This window comes from Anomaloglossus baeobatrachus, chromosome 1 (assembly GCF_048569485.1).
Source record: "Anomaloglossus baeobatrachus isolate aAnoBae1 chromosome 1, aAnoBae1.hap1, whole genome shotgun sequence".
In the NCBI taxonomy this organism is placed as follows: Eukaryota; Metazoa; Chordata; class Amphibia; order Anura; family Aromobatidae; genus Anomaloglossus; species Anomaloglossus baeobatrachus.
Window position 1 is genome coordinate 951,682,677 of NC_134353.1, and position 24,270 is coordinate 951,706,946.

The following is a 24,270-nucleotide window of genomic DNA, read 5'->3' on the forward strand; positions in this document are numbered from 1 at the left end:
CATCCTGGACGGATAGATCCGTCCAAGGTCGTGAAGGGGTTAAACTTCTTGATGACACTGCGCACTGTAGACACAGGAACTTTCAGGTCTTTGGAGATGGACTTGTAGCCTTGAGATTGCTCATGCTTCCTCACAATTTGGATTCTCAAGTCCTCGGACAGTTCTTTGCTCTTCTTTCTTTTCTCCATGCTCAATGTGGTACACACAAGGACACAGGACAGAGGTTGAGTCAACTTTAATCCATGTCAACTGCCTGCAAGTGTGATTTAGTTATTACCAGCACCTGTTAGGTGCCACAGGTAAGTTACAGGTGCTGTTAATTACACAAATTAGAGAAGCATCATCAGGAAGAAACTGAGTATTATCTGACAGAATTGCAGGGGTGCCAATACTTTTGGCCAGCACTGTATGTGTTTGTATATATGTGTGTATATATACATGTACATGTATGTACATATAGAAACAGGAGAAACATCGAGTATTATGCAAAAAATACAAATTTATTGATGAGGTTGCACACGTATAGACAGCAAGAATAGGTTAAAAACAACTACCATAGTCATAGAAAAACCCAGAAACAGGGATGTAGCTCAGTGGGAATACCTGGGTCAATTAATAACAGCATACAAGTAACTCATACAAGTAAAAAAAATCCCTTGAAAAAGCATTAGCACCTTCGCGAAACGCACGTTGGTAGGCAATCCTGCTCCTTCTGGGTATGTGCACTTTGTACTTTTTGGCTATCAGAACCTGTCGTTGTTCTACCTTTTCATTGTAATACCTCTTCATCCCAGTTTTTACTTGTATGAGTCCTTTGGGACCCTGGTTGTTTGATGCACTTGCACTTTAATGATAACCTTTTGCCATGCTGTTATTAATTGACCCAGGTATTCCCACTGAGCTACATCCCTGTTTCTGGGTTTTTCTATGACAGTTATGACTTATTCTGATATATACTAATGATCATGATTCAACTGCCGTTGTGGTTCTGCCTCCTCGGAATGCGGTCTGGTATTAAAAGCAAAGAACAGTATTTATTATAATTTCATACTATATACCTGTTTACCGAATTCTGAGTTGACAGATAAATTACTAAAAAAAACTTTTTCTTCACATAGTGGCCCCTTTTTTAGCCATTCTCTCTGTTTGCTCTACGTCTCTGCCGTTTATACCAAATAAACTTCGGTACTACCTCTCACACGGCTAACAGAGATAGTAGGTATTTGGGTTCCACCTCTACAACGGCTAGTTGTGATTATATGTAATCTTTACATGCCTCCTCATACTCTGTGCCCCCCATGACTTATTGGTAGTTGTTTTTAACCTATTCTTGCTGTCTATACGTGTGCAACCTCATCAATAAAATTGTATTTTTTGCATAATACTCGATGTTTCTCCTGTTTCTCTTGTAATTGAGTAGTGCCTGCACTCTGCCGGTATACATATGCCAGCAGAGTGTACATTACATGGCTCTTCATGTGAGAATCTTTCTTAATATATGTACATATACATATATGTGGGTATGTATATATATATATATATATATATATATATATATTATGTGTATATACAGTCAGGGCCAGAAATATTTGGACAGTGACACAAGTTTTGTTATTTTAGCTGTTTACAAAAACATGTTCAGAAATACAATTATATATATAATATGGGCTGAAAGTGCACACTCCCAGCTGCAATATGAGAGTTTTCACATCCAAATCGGAGAAAGGGTTTAGGAATCATAGCTCTGTAATGCATAGCCTCCTCTTTTTCAAGGGACCAAAAGTAATTGGACAAGGGACTCTAAGGGCTGCAATTAACTCTGAAGGAGTCTCCCTCGTTAACCTGTAATCAATGAAGTAGTTAAAAGGTCTGGGGTTGATTACAGGTGTGTGGTTTTGCATTTGGAAGTTGTTGCTGTGACCAGACAACATGCGGTCTAAGGAACTCTCAATTGAGGTGAAGCAGAACATCCTGAGGCTGAAAAAAAAGAAAAAATCCATCAGAGAGATAGCAGACATGCTTGGAGTAGCAAAATCAACAGTCGGGTACATTCTGAGAAAAAAGGAATTGACTGGTGAGCTTGGGAACTCAAAAAGGCCTGGGCGTCCACGGATGACAACAGTGGTGGATGATCGCCGCATACTTTCTTTGGTGAAGAAGAACCCGTTCACAACATCAACTGAAGTCCAGAACACTCTCAGTGAAGTAGGTGTATCTGTCTCTAAGTCAACAGTAAAGAGAAGACTCCATGAAAGTAAATACAAAGGGTTCACATCTAGATGCAAACCATTCATCAATTCCAAAAATAGACAGGCCAGAGTTAAATTTGCTGAAAAACACCTCATGAAGCCAGCTCAGTTCTGGAAAAGTATTCTATGGACAGATGAGACAAAGATCAACCTGTACCAGAATGATGGGAAGAAAAAAGTTTGGAGAAGAAAGGGAACGGCACATGATCCAAGGCACACCACATCCTCTGTAAAACATGGTGGAGGCAACGTGATGGCATGGGCATGCATGGCTTTCAATGGCACTGGGTCACTTGTGTTTATTGATGACATAACAGCAGACAAGAGTAGCCGGATGAATTCTGAAGTGTACCGGGATATACTTTCAGCCCAGATTCAGCCAATTGCCGCAAAGTTGACCGGACGGCGCTTCATAGTACAGATGGACTATGACCCCAAGCATACAGCCAAAGCTACCCAGGAGTTCATGAGTGCAAAAAAGTGGAACATTCTGCAATGGCCAAGTCAATCACCAGATCTTAACCCAATTGAGCATGCATTTCACTTGCTCAAATCCAGACTTAAGACGGAAAGACCCACAAACAAGCAAGACCTGAAGGCTGCGGCTGTAAAGGCCTGGCAAAGCATTAAGAAGGAGGAAACCCAGCGTTTGGTGATGTCCATGGGTTCCAGACTTAAGGCAGTGATTGCCTCCAAAGGATTCGCAACAAAATATTGAAAATAAAAATATTTTGTTTGGGTTTGGTTTATTTGTCCAATTACTTTTGACCTCCTAATATGTGGAGTGTTTGTAAAGAAATGTGTACAATTCCTACAATTTCTATCAGATATTGTTGTTCAAACCTTCAAATTAAACGTTACAATCTGCACTTGAATTCTGTTGTCGAGATTTCATTTCAAATCCAATGTGGTGGCATGCAGAGCCCAACTCGCCAAAATTGTGTCACTGTCCAAATATTTGTGGACCTAACTGTGTGTATGTATGTATATATATATATATATATATATATACACATATATACTATACACACACACATTATATATATTATATATATATATATATATATATATATATATATATATATATATATATATATATATATATAAAAATATATATATAATATATATATAATGTGTGTGTATATGTGTGTATATATATATATATATATTGTGAGGTAGCGTCGTCGGCTGCGCTGCAGAAGACACGGGATCCAGGCACCAAGGGTCACAGCACACGGTTTATTCCAAAGAAAAAAGTTCACAATAGTACATAGGTGCCTTTCCGGCAGAGAACTCAGGGAGATGTGATCACCCTCTCACACCCGGCACACCTGCCCTTGTTCCTGAATCTATTTATCCCTCCCTTCAGCCTGTAGGGAAAACAGCATTAACCCTATAGTGGATTATCATGGAGTGAGCACAACCGGGGCGAGACATACCGGCCGTCATAGATAACCCCGGTCACAGTCTCACATACCCCCCCCCTCAGTTCAAGCGTGCGGGGTTGAACTCCAGCCATCAAACACGGGCCGCGGGACAAGGCATCGGCGTTGCCCTGCAACCTACCGGCCCGGTGTTCAACCGTAAACCGGAAGTTCTGCAGAGAAAGGAACCACCGGGTAACCCGGGCATTCCGTTCCTTGGCGGACCTCATCCAGACCAGTGGAGAGTGATCCGTCACCAAGCGAAACTGCCGTCCCAGCAGATAATAGCGTAGGGACTCCAAGGCCCACTTGATCGCCAGGCACTCCTTCTCCACTACGCTATAATTCCGCTCGGGAGGGGTGAGCTTCCTACTCAAGAAGGTGACGGGGTGTTCCTCCCCCTGAACCACCTGAGACAGCACTGCCCCTAGGCCGACCTCCGAGGCGTCAGTCTGTACAATGAACTCCTTCCGGAAATCAGGGTTGACCAGAACGGGCTGTCCGCACAGGACCCCCTTCAGGGCCCGGAAGGAGTCCTCGGCCTGCGGAGTCCAGCGCACCATGACGGACTTCTTGCCTTTGAGAAGGTCCGTCAAGGGGGCTGATAGTCCCGCAAAATCCTTTACAAACCTCCTGTAGTACCCCACGATACCCAGGAAGGCCCTAACCTGCTTCGTGGTCAGGGGTCTAGGCCACTTCTGGATCGCCTCAACCTTGTTAATTTGGGGCTTAATCACTCCTTGGCCTATCACGTAGCCCAAGTAGCGGGCTTCCGTGAGTCCCAACGCACATTTCTTGGGATTGGCTGTCAATCCGGCTGTTCGAAGCGCGTCCACCACCGCTTGTACCTGTTCCAAGTGGGTCTGCCAATCGGAGCTGTAAATAATGATGTCATCCAGGTACGCTGATGCATACGCCTGGTGGGGTTCCAGCACTAAGTCCATCAACCTCTGGAACGTGGCCGGAGCGCCATGTAACCCAAAAGGCAAGACAACATAGTGGAAGAGACCCTCCGGCGTAACAAAAGCGGTTTTTTCCTTGGCGGACTCAGTTAGTGGCACCTGCCAGTACCCCTTGGTCAGGTCGAGCGTGGTAAAATATCGCGCCTGTCCCAGCCTATCAATCAGCTCATCCACCCGGGGCATGGGGTAGAGATCGAACTTGGATATTTCGTTCAATCTCCTAAAGTCATTGCAGAACCTTAAGGAGCCATCGGGTTTTGGTATTAGGACAATCGGACTAGCCCATTCACTCCGGGATTTTTCGATGACCCCCAGGCGTAACATGGTCTTTACTTCCTCCGATATGGCTTGTCGTCGAGCCTCCGGTACCCGGTATGACTTCAGGCGTACCTTCAGGTGGGGCTCGGTGACAATATCGTGTCGTATCAGACTGGTCCTACCGGGCAGCTCGGAGAAGACATCGGGGTTCTGCTGAACCAACCGTCTGGCCTCTCGCCTCTGTTGCTTGGTGAGGGCTTCTCCAATCCTTACTTCCGGTTCGTCCTCTCCGGAGGTCGCTGGAGCCGGATGTGAACGACCCGAAGAGGAGGGAGGTGGGGAAAAAACAGCCATCAGGCTTTCCCGTTCCTGCCAAGGTTTTAATAGGTTGACATGGTATATTTGTTCAGGTTTCCGCCTACCGGGCTGCAATACTTTATAGTTAACCACCCCGACTCTTTCCTTTATCTCGTAGGGGCCTTGCCACTGAGCCAGGAATTTACTCTCCGCCGTGGGGATTAATACCAACACCCGATCCCCGGGTTTAAAAGTCCGCATGGTGGCTTGTCTATTGTAGCGGCCGCTTTGCGCGGCCTGAGCCTCCTGTAAATGCTCCTTCACAATTGGCATGACCGCGCTTATGCGGTTCTGCATACCCAAAATATGTTCAATCACACTTTTATGGGGGGTGGGCTCCTGCTCCCAGGTTTCTTTTGCCAGGTCCAACAATCCCCGGGGATGTCGCCCGTATAACAATTCAAAAGGCGAAAACCCCGTGGATGCCTGTGGCACCTCTCGTATGGCAAACATCAAATAGGGAAGCATCATATCCCAGTCTTTCCCGTCTTTGGAAATCACCCTTTTGAGCATGGTTTTCAGGGTTTTATTGAATCGTTCCACTAAACCATCCGTCTGAGGATGATACACAGACGTACGCAACTGCTTGATCTGGAGTAGCCGGCATAGCTCTTTGGTCACTTTAGACATGAATGGGGTCCCCTGATCCGTAAGGATCTCCTTGGGCAACCCCACCCGGCAGAACACAGCAAACAACTCCCGAGCTATAAGCTTGGCTGCAGTATGTCTGAGAGGTATCGCCTCGGGATACCGGGTGGCATAGTCAACGATCACTAGGATATGCTGGTGCCCTCGAGCAGACTTTACGAGGGGCCCCACCAGATCCATCCCTATCCGTTCAAAAGGGACTTCTATAATGGGTAACGGTACCAACGGACTGCGAAAGTGGGTCAGGGGTGCGGTAAGCTGACACTCCGGGCAGGTTTCGCAGAACCGTTTTACCTCCCCAAAGACCCCGGGCCAATAGAACCTTTGCAATATTCGCTCCTGCGTTTTCTTGACCCCTAGGTGACCACTCATCAGGTGTTTATGAGCCAAGTCGAGGACCCGCCGGCGATACGGCTGGGGCACCACCAACTGCTCTACCCCTACGCCCCGTATTTCATCTACCCGGTAGAGTAAATCCTGCTTAAGAGCGAAATGGGGGTATCTTACCTGGGCACCAGGCAGCTGTGCCACCCCGTCAACTACTGTCACCCGACTCCGGGCATGTATTAATGTAGGGTCCTGGAGTTGGGCTGTCCCAAACGTATCCGGGGACGCCTCCAACTCCGGGATGGGCTCGACCGTCTCAGCCTCTCCTGCCAATACCTCTAGGGGCGACCTATCAGGTTCACATCCTGTCCCTATCATGGGGACCCCTACGGCAGGCGTCCCGGATTCAGGATTGTAGGGCTCAGGTCCCGGACTGACCAATATCTGAGGGGACTTAGGAGGTCCCTTCCATAAAGTCCAAAAATAGGGCAGATCCCTTCCTAGGATCACATCATAGGGAAGAGTATTAATAAGTCCCACCTCATGTTGCACCTGACCGCAAGGTGCTGTGATGGTGACTATCCCCGTGGGATAGTCTCGGCGGTCCCCATGTATGCAAACCACCCCCACGGTACGTCCTGTGGCCTTTACTTTCGCCCTTAGGGTTGATCGCACAAGGGTCACTAAGCTTCCGGAATCCAACAAGCCTGTAACCGGACATCCATTCACCTGAATTTGGCACAAGTGGGGCTCAGTCTCTGGGTAGACCAGGTCAGCGGTACACACCACCTGAGCATACATTGAACCCCGCCGGGTAACCCCACAATCCATGGGCTCCGTGGTGAGTGGACACTGGGCTTCCATATGTCCCACCCGCTGGCACCGCCAACATCTAATAGGGAAGGACACCCCCTTGACGAGTTGTCGTTTAGGGTACATAGTTTTCCGGACCTCAGGGACGGAGGGTGCGGCTTCAGACGGGACGGTAGCGGACTCCCGCCTCCCGCACCGGTGTCAGCGGTGGGTCCTTGGCCCTAGGCTTGGAGGGGCCGGACCGACGGGCGGTACGCAAAGTCTCAGTGTCCCGTATCAAGTCCTGCGTAGCCACATGCCGCTCTACCAGGGACACTAATTGGTCCAGGGTACTCGGGTCACCCTGTCCGACCCACCGTTGAATGGTGACGGGTAAAGTGCGCACAAAACGATCCACTACTACTCTTTCCACCATTTGCGCCGGGCTCAGAGTGTCAGGCTGCAACCACTTTTTTACAAGATGTAACAAGTCATAGGCCTGGGAGCGTACGGTTTGGCTTCCTCAAAGAACCACTGATTTACCCGCTGAGCCCGTACATAGGTATTCACCCCCAACCGAGCCAGTATTTCGGCTTTCAGGGTCACATAGTCAATGGCGTCCTCGGTACAGAGGTCCAGGTACGCTTTTTGGGGTTCCCCCGTCAGATAGGGCGACAATACCTCAGCCCACTGCGGGGTCGGCAGCTTTTCCCGCTCGGCCACCCGCTCAAACACCGCCAGGAACGCTTCCACATCATCACCCGGGGTCATCTTTTGCAACGCTTGTCTCACCGCTTTCCGGACGCTGCTGTCGTCATCCGGTCCCGGGGTTGTTGCTGCCGGTCTGGCACGGATCGACTTGGCCAGGAGAACCATCTGTTTCTTGGTGCCTTTTTTCCTGCAATTGCAAGGCTTGCTGCTGACGTGCATTGGCCTGCTCCATCTGTTCTTGGTGCACTTGCAAGGATTGCTGCTGACGTGCATTGGCCTGATCCATCTGTTCTTGGAATTTTTTTTCCTGCATTTGCAAGGATTGGAGCAGGTGTGCATTGGTTTGTAGCTGCTGTGCATTAGCCTGTTGCTGCTGTGCATTAGCCTGAGCCAAATGCTTTAGTATGTCCTCCATGGCGTCGCCGGGTTTGGGCTGTAGTATAGCCGCTCGAATCCAGGACATGCGCAGCTGGGTCACCAGGGATGGATGCTACACCTCACCGGCTGTCATGCCCGCCGATTCTCCACCATATGTGAGGTAGCGTCGTCGGCTGCGCTGCAGAAGACACGGGATCCAGGCACCAAGGGTCACAGCACACGGTTTATTCCAAAGAAAAAAGTTCACAATAGTACATAGGTGCCTTTCCGGCAGAGAACTCAGGGAGATGGGATCACCCTCTCACACCCGGCACACCTGCCCTTGTTCCTGAATCTATTTATCCCTCCCTTCAGCCTGTAGGGAAATACAGCATTAACCCTATAGTGGATTATCATGGAGTGAGCACAACCGGGGCGAGACATACCGGCCGTCATAGATAACCCCGGTCACAGTCTCACAATATATATATATATATATATATATATATATAACAATATTCCTCCTACAACCCCTGGCAAAAGTAATGGCTTCACCTGGCTTTGAGGTTTTTCATTGTTCATTCAGTTGTTTACTGTTTTGTTTAAAAAAAGCAGATCACAGACGGCACAAACCTAAAGTCATTTCAAATGGCAACTTTCTGCCTTTAAGGAACACTAAAAAAAAAAATCATGATAACAAAATGTGCTAGCTAGTAACGAATACTTTTCAAGACTAAACAGGGGGGGAAATTATGGAATCACTCAATTGAGGAAAAAATTATGGAATCATGAAAAACAAACAAAAGAACACTCCAATACATCACTAGTATTTTGTTGCACCACCTGTGGCTTTTATAACAGCTTGCAGTCTCTGATGCATGGACTTAATGAGTGACACACAGTACTCTTCATCAATCTGGCTCCAACTTTCTCTGATTGCTGTTGCCAGATCAGCTTTGCAGGTTGGAGCCTTGTCATGGACCATTTTCTCCAAGTTCCACCAAAGATTTTCAGTTGGATTGAGATCCGGACTATTTTCTGGCCATGACATTGACCTTATGTGTCTTCTTTCAAGGAATGTTTTCACAGTTTTTCCTCTCTGGCAGGATGCATTATCATCTTGATAAATGATTTCATCATCCCCAAACATCCTTTCAATTGATGGGATAAAATTACAATGTAAACTTGGGCATTTATTGAAGATGTAATGACAGCCATCTCTGCAGTGCCTTTACCTGACATGCATCAATTACATGCATCAATGATTGTGGAAATCTGCATGTTCTCTTCAGGCAGGCATCTGTTTATTGTTTAGCTTTTCTGTATGTAAATCCCATTTCCGTTAGGCGGTTTCTTACAGTTCGGTCACAGACATTGACTCCAGTTTCCTCTCATCCGTTCCTCATTTGTTTTGTTGTGCATTTCCTGTTTTGGAGACATATTGCTTTAAGTTTCCTCTCTTGACGCTTGATGTCTTCCTTGGTCTACCAGTATGTTTGCCTTAACCAACCTTCCCATGTTGTTTGTATTTGGTCCAGATTTTAGACACAGCTGACTGTGAACAACCAACATGTTTTGCAACATTGCGTGATGTTTTACCCTCTTTTAAGAGTTTGATAATCCTCTCCTTGTTTCAATTGACCTCAATCGTGTTGGAGCCATGATTCATGTCAGTCCACTTGGTGCAACAGCTCTCCAAGGTGTGATCACTCATTTTTAGATGCAGACTAATGAGCATATCTTATTTGATGCAGGTATTATCAGGGGAATGAAAATTTACAGGGTGATTACATAATTATTTCCCCATAATTGAGTGATTCCATAATTTCCCCCCCCCTGTTTGGTATCGAAAAGTAACCGTTACTGGCTGCACATTATGTTTTCATTGTACTTTTTTAGTGTTTCTTAACCTCATAATGACGGCCGTACGACTTAAAGCGGTGGCAAAACAGGGTACTTATTCTGTTCCGCCGCTTAAAGCGGCGGCCCGAAAAAACCCTGTAGCTCCCCCCAGCGACCGAAAATCTCGGGGGTTTCAGCTACCGGAGGTAGCTGAGACCCCCCAGATTATGAATTGGGGTGTTTTTTTTGGACCCCGATAATGTGATGGCCGGTATACACCGTATACCGACGGTCACATAAAAAAAAAAGAAATGGCCGGTAAAACTGATTTCTTTTTCATCTGACATGATCAAACATGTCAGATGAGAAAGAAATCTAAACCCCAAGGCCCCGGAACCGGAGCGTCCCACCCCTACCCCCCCTCCGGAACATCAAAATGGCGCCGAAGCGCACAGAAAACTGCCGCCGCCGCCGGCTCTGCATTCATTTCCCTCCGATCTGAAATGATCAAACATTTCAGATCGGAGGGAAATGTCCTCCCCCTGACCCCTCCTCCGGTCCACCGGAGCCCTCTGGTCCCCGGAGCCCCCTCCGGTTCTCCAGAGCCGCCCCCTCTCCGGAGCGTGCAAGATGGCGGCGCGCAGCGCACAGTAGCGCGCGGCCGCATTCATCCTGCTCTTTCTGCCGCATGTGACACGTCACATGCGGCCGCCTCCTTCTTGAAAGCTGGCAGCGCATGCGCAGACAGCGGCTGTCAGCTGGATCCCTGCAAGCAGGGACGCTGACGTCGCTGCTGCACAGGCTGCTGCACTGTGGACCGGGGAAGAGTAAGTGCAGTAATCTGCAGCCACACTCCTCACTTGGAGAGACTGCTGTTCTGGAAAATGGGGGTTACGTTCTGTGAGCGTGCCCCTCATATTCTGGAATGAGGTTACTGCAGGTCACTCTGCCCTAGGTTGGACCGGGGCAGTGTGAGTGCAGTATTCTCAGATTACTGCACCCACACTGCTCATTGAGAGCTTGCTCTTCCAGAAAATGGGGGATACGTTCCCTGAACGTGCCCCCCATATTCTAGAAGGTCCAGAGTCGGCGCGGGACCTCCAAAATGGATTACAGCGACCGGAATTTGTTTATTTTCAATAAATTGGTGAAAGAGGAATGTTTCGGGGAGTGTTTTTTCAAATAAATTTTTTTTTGTCTTTATTTTTTTCTATTACTGACTGGGTTAGTAATGTCGGGTATCTGTTCAGATGCCGTGACATCACTAACCCCAGGGCTTGATGCCAGGTGACATTACAGCTGGTATCAACCGCATATATTACCCCGTTTGCCACCGCACCAGGGCGCGGGATGAGCTGGGGCGAAGCGCCAGGATTGGCGCATCTAATGGATGCGCCACTTCTGGGGCGGTTGCAGCCTGCTATTTTTAGGCTGGGAAGAGTCCAATAGCCATGGCTCTTCCCACCCTGAGAATACCAGACCCCAGCTGTCCGCTTCACCTTGGCTGGTGATCTAATTTGGGGGGGACCCCACGTTTGTTTTTTTTTTTTTAAAAAAACGCCTGGGGAGTCCTCCAAATTGATCACCAGCCAAGGTGAAGCTGTCAGCTGTGTTTTGCAGGCTACAGCTGTCTGCTTTACCCTAGCTGGCTATCAAAAATAGGGGGGACCCCACGTCGTTTATTTTAATTATTAATTTTTTGGGGGGCTAAATACAAGGCTAGGCACCCTTTAGTGCCACATGAAAGGCACTAAAGTGCGCCAGCTTAGAATATGCAGGGGGTGGGACGTTATATATGTTTGACATCTATCCATTCATCCATTGTAGCATTTTTGTCTGTGCGCCCACAATCGGGATTTTCAGCGTTTTGGGCGCAGAGTGTTTTCCCTGCGTCCATAGCACTGTGTTGTGCAGTAGAAGCACAGTGGAAGGATTTTTAGAAATCCCGTGCCCACTGTGATTCTTTTCTCCGCAGCATAAACTGACCTGTGGTGCAGCTTCCCGAGCCTCAGCATGTCAATTTATGCTGCGGAGACAAGAGTGTTCTCTGCAGGTAGCATAGAGCTCCACAGCGGCCTGAATCCAAATCGTGGGCATTGGCAGCTGCGTTCTCCCGTGGACAACACTCACATCTCTGCAGGAAGGCTGGCACTGTGTACTAGACACCGTGTCGCTGGATCATGGCCACATAGCCTAAAAGTGAGACATTTGTTGCTACAGCAACATTTTTGTGAAGTACCTGTGGATTCAAAATGCTTACTATACTCCTGAATAAAATCCAGTTTCCAAAATGGGGTCACTTGTGGGGGGTTTCTGCTGTATAGGTACCCAAGGGGCCTTGCTAATGTGACATGGTGCTCGCAATTTATTTCATCTTTTCCATAATTCAAATGGTACTCCTTCCATTCCAAGCCCTCCCATTTATCCAAACAGAGGTTTTTGGCCACATGTGGGGTATCCCTGTGCTCATAAGACATTGGATAACAACCTCTTGGGTCCACGGTTTGTTGTTGTCTCTTGAAAAAGTAAGAAATTTGATGCTGAAGCAACATTTTTGTGAAAAAAATGAAAATTTTCAATATGGCAACCTAAGCTTATCAAATTCTGTGAAGTACTCGTGGATTCAAACTGCTCACTATACACCTAGATAAAAGCCTTGAGGTGTCTTGTTTCCAGAATGGAGTCACTTGTGGGGGACCGCCACTGTTTAGGCACCTCAGGGGCTCTCCAAATGCAACATGGCGTCCGCTATTGATTCCAGCCAATTTTGCAGTCAAATGGCACTCCTTCCCTTCCAAGCCCTGCCATGCGCCCAAACAGTTGATTTCCACCACATATAAGGTATCGCCAAACTCAGGAGAAATTGCACAATAAATGTTATGCTGAATTTTTTTCCTTTTACTCTTGCAAAAAAAAAAAAGCTACCTGGTTGAAATAACAATTTTGTGGTAAATTTTTTTTTTTTTTTTTTCATGGGTCAACGTTATAAAACTCTGTGAAGCACCTGGGGGTTCAGGTACTCACCAAAGTTCTAGATAAATTCCTTGAGGGGCCTAGTTTCCAAAATGGGGTGGGTCACTTGTGCGGGGTTTCTGCTGTTTAGGTACCTTAGGGGACCTCCAAATGCGACATGGTGCCCGCAATCTTTTTCAGCCAAATTTCCTTTCTAAAATTCAAATATTGTTCCTTCCGTTCCAAGCCCTCCCATTTGTCCAAACAAAGGTTTCAGACCACATATGAGGTATCACCGCGCTCATAAAAAAGTGGGTAACAAACCTTGAGGTCAAATTTTTGGAATTACCTCTTGAAAAAGTGAGAAAATTGATGCTAAAGCAACATTTTTGAGAAAATTATTAAAATGTTCAATATGACAACGTAACGTTAACAAAATCTGTGAAGTACCTGTGGATCCAAAATGCTCACTATACCCCTAGATAGAAGCCTTGAGGGGTCTAGTTTCCAAAATGGCGTCACTTGTGAGGGGTTTCTTCTGTTTAGGTACCTTAGCGGACCTGTAAATGCAACATGGTGACCGCAATCTATTTCAGCCAAATTTGCTTTTCAAAATTCAAATATTGCTCCTTCTGTTCCAGGTCCTCCCATTTGTCCAAACAGAGGTTTCTGACCACATGTGGGGTATCTGTGCGTTCATAAGAAAGTGGGGAACAAGTTTTGGGGTCCATTTTGTTGTGTTATTTCTTCTAAAAGTGAATACATTTGGGTTAGAGCAACATTTTTAGGTAAAATTTAATTTTTGCTTTTTTTTCATTCCACATTGCTTATGTTCATGTGAAGCACCTGAAGGGTTAATAAACTTCTTGAATGTGGTTTTGAGTACTTTGGGGGGTGCAGGTTTTAGAATGGTGTCACGTTTGGGTATTTTCTGTCACCTAGGCCCCTCAAAGTCACTTCAAATGTGATGTGGTCCCTAAAAAAATGGTTTTGTAAATTTTGATGTAAAAATGAGAAATCGCTGATAAACTTTGAACCCCTCTAACTTCCTAACAAAAAAAAATTTGGTTTCCAAAATTGTGCTGATGTAAAGTAGACATGTGGGAAATGTTACTATTAACTATTTTGTGTCACAGAAATCTCTGGTTTAACGGTATAAAAATTCAAAAGTTGAAAATTGCTACATTTTCTAAATTTTTGCCAAAATTCAATTTTTTTCATAAATAAATGCAAAAATTATTGTCCTAAATTTGGTACTAACATGAAGTCCAATATGTGCCGAAAAAACAGTCTCAGAATCACCGGGATCCGTTGAAGCGTTCCAGAGTTATAACCTCATGAAGTGACACTGGTCAGAATTGCAAAATTTGGTCTGGTCATTAAGGTGAAAATTAGCTCCGTCACTAAAGGGTTAAAGCCAGAAAGTTGCCGTTTGAAATGACTTTAGGTTTATGCCGTCTGTGATCTGCTTTTTTTTAAACAAAAGTAAACAACTGAATGAACATCCTCAGAGCCAAGTGAGTCCATAATTTTTGCCAGGGGTTGTGAATATATATGTATATACATTCATACATACACTCAGCTTTATATATTAGATATATTTTGTTCAAATCTTCCTCCTAATAATTCCTTCAATCCACGTGTTATATATCATTCCTTACAATCAGGGGTTTTGGTCACTATAACACCAGTGAAGTATATTCATTCCCCATTTAATAACAAAAGGTCTCAGAAATGACGAGGCGGTGACCCTGACAGTTATATTCTTCTGTACGCCTTCCTCTTGGGAAAACAACAATTTTAAATGTCATCACAGATATTTCATCTATTAGGTTAACACTATTTATACTTAATACTCCCAATAATCACATTTAAAGGGAAGGTGTCGTCAGAATTTTTTTTCAATAACTGTAAAAATATAAAGATTTAATGTTATGTGTACATATTATTTGTTTTTAATTGAGAAAAATATAAAAAAAAAATGTAAAAGTTTGATATTTTTCACTCTTAAACACTAGGGGGAGCAGCTGCTGAAATCCTACTGTAGAAATAGCTCACATTACAGCTGCAGTAAAGTGGACGGAGTCTGCTCTCCTGTATGTGATGTCACCCCCCTCCCAATTTAGGTGTTTGCAAAATAATAAGTGGAAACATTCATCATCTGTGCTTGCTGTCAGTGGGTGGAAACCACACATACATAGGGATATATAGCTTGCAGAGCGTCGCTCCTCCTGTATCATGTGTCAGGAACAACGCTCTGCAGGCTATTCCTGTGTTTGTGTTAAGAGGAGCAACGCTCTGCAGACTGACACAAGCAGGGAGATATACAGTATACCACGCTGCCCCACTGAGCTGCTAGGAGGAGAGGCCAGGGGTGAGCACACACAAGTGGGGGAGCGGCAGCGGTGGGGGGGGCGAAGCGCTGGGGAGCAGCGACGGCGGCGGGAGGAGAAGCGTACCGGTTGTTCGGACTATGGCTATGGAGCTCTCACCTGCAGCCTGGACTGATCTCAGAGGTTGCAGGACTGTACTGCGAGCGCCGAGTGATTGATTCCCCGGCGATTGCGGTGCAGTTCATAACAGCTGCAGACAGGCCGGGCTGATCTCCGGAGTTCAGGTGAGCGCACCGGAGATCAGCCCGGGATGTCTGCAGCTGTCGTGAACTACACCGCAGTCGCCGGGGAATCAGTCACTCGGCGCTCGCGGTACACTTCAGGCTGCACGCAGCAGTCAGTCCGACGCTGCGTACCGGTACTCGCCCATCCCGGCGGGTGACAGGGGGGAAGCTCCAGACGGCGCTGATCTCCTCCCTCTGCTGTGATCTGGACAGCCCACGGGGCGCGTCCAGGTCACAGCAGACGCCTACTCTGTTAGTCCATGGTATCGATTCCCGACCACTGTTCTCTATGCACAGGGGGCTGCCATAAAGGAGGTGACTAGCTGTCGTTACACACAGCGAATCCAACATGGCAGCCCCCACTGCCTTCAGTAAAACTAGAATTAAATAAAAACTAAATAAGCAGTGATTTTATTTTTGTATTAAAAATACTTGATTTCATTACCACTATTATTAATACAAAAATAAAAAACCGCGATACCTTACCTTTTAAGAGATGTATCATAGAGACCTATTAGTAGGTATTGACACTACCTCAAGTTTATAAGAATTACCCCTGGTTTACTGGAGACAAAAATAACCCTCCAAATATTACAGCATCACAGAGGTGAAAAGAAAAGCATTTCAGACAATCACAATAGTGACATCTGCCAAAAAAGTCTCACCCATCAATGTAGATTCATATGGTCGGGTCATTCACATTGGAGCCACAGCGGCAAATCAATTACAGGTGTAGAGCTCTTACCCTGCAATATTACTAGACCTGACCCTGTGTGCCCCAGACTCCTGCCCTAACAAGAGCGACAGACCCCGCACTACACATGGGGGGAGAGACAGACCCCGCACTACACATCAGGGAGACAGACCCCGCACTACACATGGAGGAGAGAGAGTGACAGACCCCGCACTACACATGGAGGAGAGAGAGCGACAGACCCCGCACTACACATGAGGGAGAGAGAGCGACAGACCCCGCACTACACATGAGGGAGAGAGAGCGACAGACCCCGCACTACACATGGGGGAGAGAGAGCGACAGACCCCACACTACACATGAGGGGGAGAGAGCGACAGACCCCGCACTACACATGAGGGAGTGAGAGAGCGACAGACCCCGCACTACACATGGGGGGAGAGACAGACCCCGCACTACACATGGAGGAGAGAGCGACAGTCCCCTACACATGAGGGAGTGAGAGAGCGACAGACCCCGCACTACACATGAGAGAGAGCGAGCGACAGACCCCGCACTACATATTGTGGATAGAGAGTGACAGACCCCGCACTACACATGGGGGAGAGAGCGACTGACCCCGCACTACACATGGGGGAGAGAGAGCGACAGACCCCGCACTACACATGGGGGAGAGAGAGCGACAGACCCCGCACGACACATGAGGAAGAGAGAGCGAAAGACCCCGCACTACACATGGGGGAGAGAGAGCGACAGACCCCACACTACACATGAGGGAGAGAGAGCGACAGACCCCGCACTACACATGAGGGAGTGAGAAAGCGACAGACCCCGCACTACACATGGGGGGAGAGACAGACCCCGCACTACACATGGAGGAGAGAGTGACAGACCCCGTACTACACATGAGGGAGAGAGAGCGACAGACCCTGCACTACACATGAGGGAGAGAGAGAGACAGACCCCGCACTACACATGAGGGGGAGAGAGAGCGACAGACCCCACACTACACATGAGGGAGAGAGAGCGACAGACCCCGCACTACACATTGGGGATAGAGAGTGACAGACCCCGTACTACACATGGGGGAGAGTGCGACAGACCCCGCACTACACATGGGGGAGAGAGAGCGATAGACCCCGCACTACACATGAGGGAGAGAGAGCGACAGACCCCGCACTACACATGAGGGAGAGAGAGCGACAGACCCCGCACTACACATGAGGGAGAGAGAGCGACAGACCCCGCACTACACATTGGGGATAGAGAGTGACAGACCCCGTACTACACATGGGGGAGAGTGCGACAGACCCCGCACTACACATGGGGGAGAGAGAGCGACAGACCCCGCACTACACATGGGGGAGAGAGAGCGACAGACCCCGCTCTACACATGGAGGAGAGAGAGCGACAAACCCCGCACGACACATGAGGAAGAGAGAGCGACAGACCCCGCACTACACATGGGGGAGAGAGAGCGACAGACCCCGCACTACACATGAGGGAGAGAGCGACAAACCCCGCACGACACATGATGAAGAGAGAGCGACAGACCCCGCACTACACATGGGGGAGAGAGAGCGACAGACCCCACACTACACATGGGGGAGAGAGAGACTGACCCTGCACTACACATGGGGGTGAGAGACCGACGGACTCCGCACTACGCATGGAGAGAGATCGACGGACCCAGCCCTACGCGTGGAGGGGAGATAGAGCCACGGACGCTGCACTACAAAATATATAATCCATAGGATGAAAGGCACTCACTGGTATTGCTGTATCAAATAGGCTTTATTCCTGAATCAGGTTACATGTGAAGGTAAGCAGCGAGGGGGAGACACAAAACCCATAGGACAACGGCCGCTTCGCACACGGCGCTTCCACGGGTCCACAAAGAGTGACATAATTTCCTTACTCTTATAACACACACCTGTGTAATTAACTGACATCACCATATTAAAAGTATTGTTAAAAACACCAAGAAAAATAACAATTTTAACTACTTCATGATCAGTATTGTTAGAACACAAAAACACAATGGAAGTTGATTGTAAAAAAACCTGACAAGTCATTATTGTCATTGAATCTGAACGGACCCATTGCATTATATTTTATAATGTATTATGATTCCTTCCGTAATAAAGCTTTATGGGTATCACCACCTGCTATTGAAGGTCCCACCCTTTCCAATCCTGAAAACCTTAACACATTGCGATCTGCATTGTGTGTTAAGCCTGCTTTACATGTTACGATTTCGCATACGATATTGTATGCGATCGTAACCGCCCCCATCATATGTGTGGCACGTTCAATTTGTTGAACGTGTCGCACATACCATTTTTTCCCGTCACACGCACTTACCCGTCCATACGACCTCGTGTGGGCGGCGAACGTCCACTTTCTGGAGTGGGAGGGACGTTCGGCGTCACATCGACGTCACGCGGCAGCCGGCCAATAGAAGCGGAGGGGCGGAGATGAGCGGGACGTAAACATCCCGCCCTCCTCCTTCTTTCCGCATAGCCGGCCGGGAGCCACTGGCCGCAGGTAAGATCTGTTCATCGTTCCCGGGGTGTCACACACTGCGATGTGTGCTACCCCGGGTACAATGAACAACCTGACGTGCAATATTTAGGAATTGAATGACGTGCGTGCGATGAACGTTTTACCGTGCAATCGCACGCAGCTGTCACACGCTACAATGTACCTTATGATGACGGATGTGCGTCACTTACAACGTGACCCCGCCGACACATCATAAGATATATTGTAGCGTGTAAAGTGGCCTTTACTCTAATATGTCCAATCATTCTGCTAGCCCGTATACCTGTCGCAATGGAATTTCAGTGCTCCCTAAGATGGACAAAAAGGGTTCTAATCGTTTTTTCCTATATAATAAAGTTTACACGGGCAAAATATAACGTAGACTACCCACTTAGTCCTACATGTTACGGAATTTATATCGACACTGTCTGTATGTTGGTCTGGTTTGGTCTGGTTTTATACGAATATTAAGCATGAGATATATGCATTTCATCAGTGTGAATAGTGCCCAGCATTTCTTTCTATGCATCCTGCACTACGCGTGGGGTGGGAGAGAGAGAGAGAGTGATGGACGTCGCACTACGCGTGGCGGGGAGAAAGGGTGACGGACCCCACACTACGCGTCGGGGGGAGAGAGCAAGCAATGGACTCAGCACTACGCGTGTGGGGAGTGAGAGCGCGACGGGCTCCACACTACGCGTGGGGGGAGAGAGAGAGCGACAGCTTTCACACTACACGTGGGGGAGAGAGAGCTACACACGGTTTATGATTAACTCCTTTAAAAACTGAACAATTTTAGGACCAAGGAGAAAGTGTTGGAGTCGCCCAATCTGCTGCAGTCTCCTCCTCAGATCAAATTCAGTCGGCGACAAGAGGGAAGACGACATCTACACTTTATCTTCTCAAATCATTTCTCCTTATTATCTTCAGTTATTTTTTGTGTTTCTAGTTGATTTTCTCAACATCATCTCAGCCGCTTTACAATAAAAGATCTTCTGTTGTTTTCTTTTGATTTTTCCTGATTGACCCATAATAGATGAATAAGGACAAAGACCAAATTATGGAGAAGATATTAAACCTGAGTCTGGAGATAATCTTCCATCTTACTGGAGAGGTGAGAGGTTCTGATGTCATCACATTACACCATTATCTATGGGAATAACAGAGGATATGACCGGGGAGGTGAGAGGTTCTGATGTCATCACATTACATCATTATCTATGTACAAAAAATGTAGTCCTTTAAGCCAGCTTACCGGTACACCCTGATGTGTGGGATCCTGTGTCAGTCAAAAGAAAGAGTCTGCAGGGAGACCAGAGCAGGAGCCAGCCACGAAAATCCAAATAAAGTCTTCAACACTCCAGCGGACAAATTCAAGGACTAGATTCGTAGTTAAAAAAGTCTCTTGCGTTTGCAAATTTTATTTGAAAAATATTAAAAATAGATCCACACTCTGGACAGTATAGTAAACAGATCAGGAGTGGTAGACTCTCGGACTACGCGTTTCGGCGTATATGCGCCTTCTACATGGTCTACAAGGACCATGTAGAGGGCGCATGTACCCCGAAACGCGTAGTCCGAGAGTCTACCACTCCTGATCTGTTTACAAGAGATTTTTTTAACTACGAATCTAGTCCTTGAATTTGTCCACTAGAGTGTTGAAGACTTTCTTATCATTATATATGGGAATAACGGAGGATATGACCGGGAAGGTGTGAGGTTCTGATGTCATCACATTACATCATTATCTATGGGGATAACAGAGGATATGACCGGGGAGGTGAGAGGTTCTGATGTCATCACATTACATCATTATCTATGGGAATAACAGAGGATATGACCGGGGAGGTGAGAGGCTCTGATGTCATCACATTACATCATTATCTATGGGGGTAACAGAGGATATGACCAGAGAAGTTATTGATTCTGGAAATATCCATAATGATATTGTTAATGTCTCCACACTCAGGATTACACAGTAGTGAAGACCTCTAGTGATCGCTGTCAGGCCCCTGTGTCTGAAGGACAGGAAGGAACCCTGAGCCCAATCCCGGAGCCTCCACCTCACCCCCGGATACATGAGGACATCAATGACGAGAAGATCTTAGAACTCACCAACAAGATGATGGAGCTGCTGACTGGAGAGGTGACACTGCTGGGACATTATACAGGATGGCACTGGAGGATCTGGGTAATGATGGTATCATTGTGTTGTCAGGTTCCTATAAGGTGTCAGGACGTCAGCGTCTATTTCTCCATGGAGGAGTGGGAGTATCTAGATGCACACAAGGACCGATACAAGGAGGTGATGATGGAGGAGCACCAGCCCCGCACATCACCAGGTAATAGACAGGACTGAATACACCCGGTCTATAATTATCTGTATGTAATAATAATGTCCGTCCTGTCTGTATCTCCTGCAGGTCTCTCCAGTACGAGGACGACCCCAGAGAGATGTCCCGCTCCTCCTCCACAGGATCCTCAGGTAGATGGAGATCTCCCCTATGAGGTGTAGACGGCTGTGACCTCCTTGTGTTCAGTCTTGTTTTCTCCTCCAGTATTAGATGTTTTATACTTGTGTAATGAGAGCGGTGGAAACGGCAGGATCACAGCCAACCACAGACCTCACATGTCCGGATCTTATCTCCATTATTCCCGGGGACTTTTACAATATTTTGCTTTGCAGCTTTTGGATCCGGATAAAGATCTGAACAATATTAATTCTCCAGAGAGAAATGTGAGGGGCGATCAGCGGAGTAAAGAGATTTCTACAGATCACCGCCCCGGTGAGTAGAGACCATGGAATAACGCACACAAGTCACACATTCCTATTTTCCGCTCTTTGCTGTGTCAGTTTCTCCAGCGGTATATTAACCTTTCATGTAAAATACACATAAAATCTAAATGAATCTGTGATCCCGGTGCAGGTGATAACACGGGATGTGCAGTTATGTTATAGAGGAGAAATACAGCTGGACATGAATTCTGCCGATGTGAGCGAGGACGAGCTCCAGCTCTTTCCTATTATCCGCTGTCAGGGCTGATGAGGGTTTTTCCAGTTTAGGGACTAAGAATCCATTCAGATACAGAACATGGAGACATAAACCCAAATAACAGGAGCGGATGGAGATTACTGCTCTGAGGGTCGGTAATGCTGCTCACCAGGGAGGAGGAAGAGACAGAGATGGCAGAGCGTTATCACATAACAAATATCACAGGGCCAACAATTAAATCCTGATATTGGGGGGGGGAGGGATTTTTGAGCGATTTCTTCTACTGACGTCATTGCATCAGTGAATGTCCAGGATACGAGTTTAAAAATAGGATAAAGTATTTCTATATTCTGATCTGATTTTCTTCTAAGCGAGAAAAAGTTTAATTTTTTTTTCTTTTTAATCACAAGATGCTAAAACGTAACAAATCTCTCCTTAGTTGCTCATTTCTGTTGCTGACTCTTCCATCTTATAGAGGATTTATGGAAGGAAAGGGGCTGCAGATTGGTATTCTGTAAAAATGAATTGTTCCTGCACTGGCTCGTCTCCTCTTTTTACAGCGTCTGGATCATCCTGCTCTGCAGCGCCTTTCTCTCCATGATCAGCTCCCTGCCTTGGGCGATCGGAGTCGGTGGTCAGTGCAGCAGCTTTTGAGGGATTTTTCCTGGAATATTTCCAGTGTTGTACCTGCTAGCACAACTTGCTGCGGTGAGCACTGTAGACAATATTTTGGTTGCTGCTCTCAGACGATTCACACATGGAACGCTGTCCTCTGTCCTTTTCTTTTTATAGAGTATTTAGACACTCAAGTTTATGGCCTCATAAAGTATAATTCATCTTATATCCCTTATATAAGACAGCCATGGACACTGCTTGTGGTGCCAGGTATGACAGTCAGGATATAATCAATATTATTAACTCCTTTTCTATGTGATTTCTTTTTGGTAATGTGATAGAGTTGTCTTGGTAATAAAACCATCCCTTTCTGGACAGCAAAACAATACTGTAGTCAGGGGTCTGCATTTACCAGTGACAACCAAGTTTTAAGGTTATAGTGTTTAACATTTACAAAATCTGTTTTATTGTTTTGACTTAAGATTTTGGCATTATAAAGAATACATCTGAAGAGCAAGTCATTATCGCAGAAAAACCCTCAGCCCTTCACACCCAAGACCCGTCATCTGATGTCTCTAAACAATCTCCTGATTCAACGCAGAATGTTCAGCAAAATAAAACCCACACGAGGGGTTATCAACAACAAAGAGCTCACACAGGAGAGAAGTCGTATTCTTGTTTAGAATGTGGGAAATGTTTTATTAGGAAATCACAGCTGCTTGACCATCTACAAACTCACACAGGGGAGAAGCCATTTTCATGTTCAGAATGTGGGAAAGGTTTTATTTGGAAATCTAAGCTTGATGTACATCTAAAAAGTGACATGGGGGAGAAGCCATTTTCTTGTTTAGAATGTGGGAAATGTTTTATTTGCAAATCACAGCTTAAAATGCATATAAAAACTCACACAGGAGAGAAGCCATTTTCTTGTTTAGAATGTAGAAAATGTTTTATTTGGAAATCACAGCTTGATAGGCATATAAAAATTCATAAGGGGGAGAAGCCATTTTCTTGTTCAGAATGTGGTAAACGTTTTATTCGGAAATCAAACCTTGATGACCATATAAAAACTCACATAGGGGAGAAGCCATTTTTATGTTCAGAATGTGGGAAAGGTTTTATTCAGAAATCAAAGCTGGTTTTACATCTAAAAACTCACATAGGGGAGAAGCCATTTTCTTGTTCAGAATGTGGGAAAGGTTTTAGTTGCAAATCACAGCTTGATGTGCATATAAAAACTCACACAGGGGAGAAGCCATTTTCTTGTTCAGAATGTGGTAAAGGTTTTATTCGGAAACTAAATCTTGATGACCATATAAAAACTCACACGGGGGGAGAAGCCATTTTCTTGTTCAGAATGTGGGAAATGTTTCATTTGGAAATCACAGCTTGATATGCATATAAAAACACACACAGGCGAGAAGCCATATTCATGTTCAGCGTGTGGGAAAGGTTTTATTCGCAAATCACGGCTTGATGTGCATATAAAAGCTCACACAGGGGAGAAGCCATTTTCATGTTCAGAATGTGGGAAAGGATTTATTCAGAAATCACAGCTTGATATGCATATAAAAACTCACACGGGGGACAAGCCATTTTCATGTTCAGAATGTGGGAAAGGTTTTATTCGGAAATCACAACTTGATCAGCATATAAAAACTCACACAGGGGAGAAGCCATTTTCTTGTTCAGAATGTGGGAAATGTTTTATTCGGAAATCACAGCTTGTTATACATATAAGATCTCACACAGGGGAGAAGCCATTTTTTTGTTCAGAATGTGGGAAATGCTTTGCTCAGAAACCCACTTTTGTTAGACACATGAAAAGTCACACAAGGTAGAAGATAGTTTTATATTTAGAATGTGGGAAATATTATAGCAGTAAATTAACTGTGGCTGAATAGATAAGAATTCAAACGGGAAAAGCG

General features: G+C 46.2%; 1 protein-coding gene across 3 annotated transcripts in view; it reads left to right on the forward strand.

The window, feature by feature from the left end:
* The window catches only part of LOC142256961 (uncharacterized), a 404,836-nt gene that overhangs the window by 140,843 nt on the left and 239,723 nt on the right, over positions 1 to 24,270 (forward strand). For 2 of the 3 annotated variants that reach the window (XM_075328989.1, XM_075329005.1), the window contains 2 exons: positions 20,953 to 21,076; positions 21,158 to 21,219. In XM_075328989.1, the coding sequence (XP_075185104.1) occupies positions 20,953 to 21,076; positions 21,158 to 21,219 (186 nt within the window). Of the gene's footprint in view, positions 1 to 19,774; positions 19,849 to 20,703; positions 20,881 to 20,952; positions 21,077 to 21,157; positions 21,220 to 24,270 lie in introns of those variants that run through there. The other variant, XM_075329012.1, reaches the window with a different exon arrangement.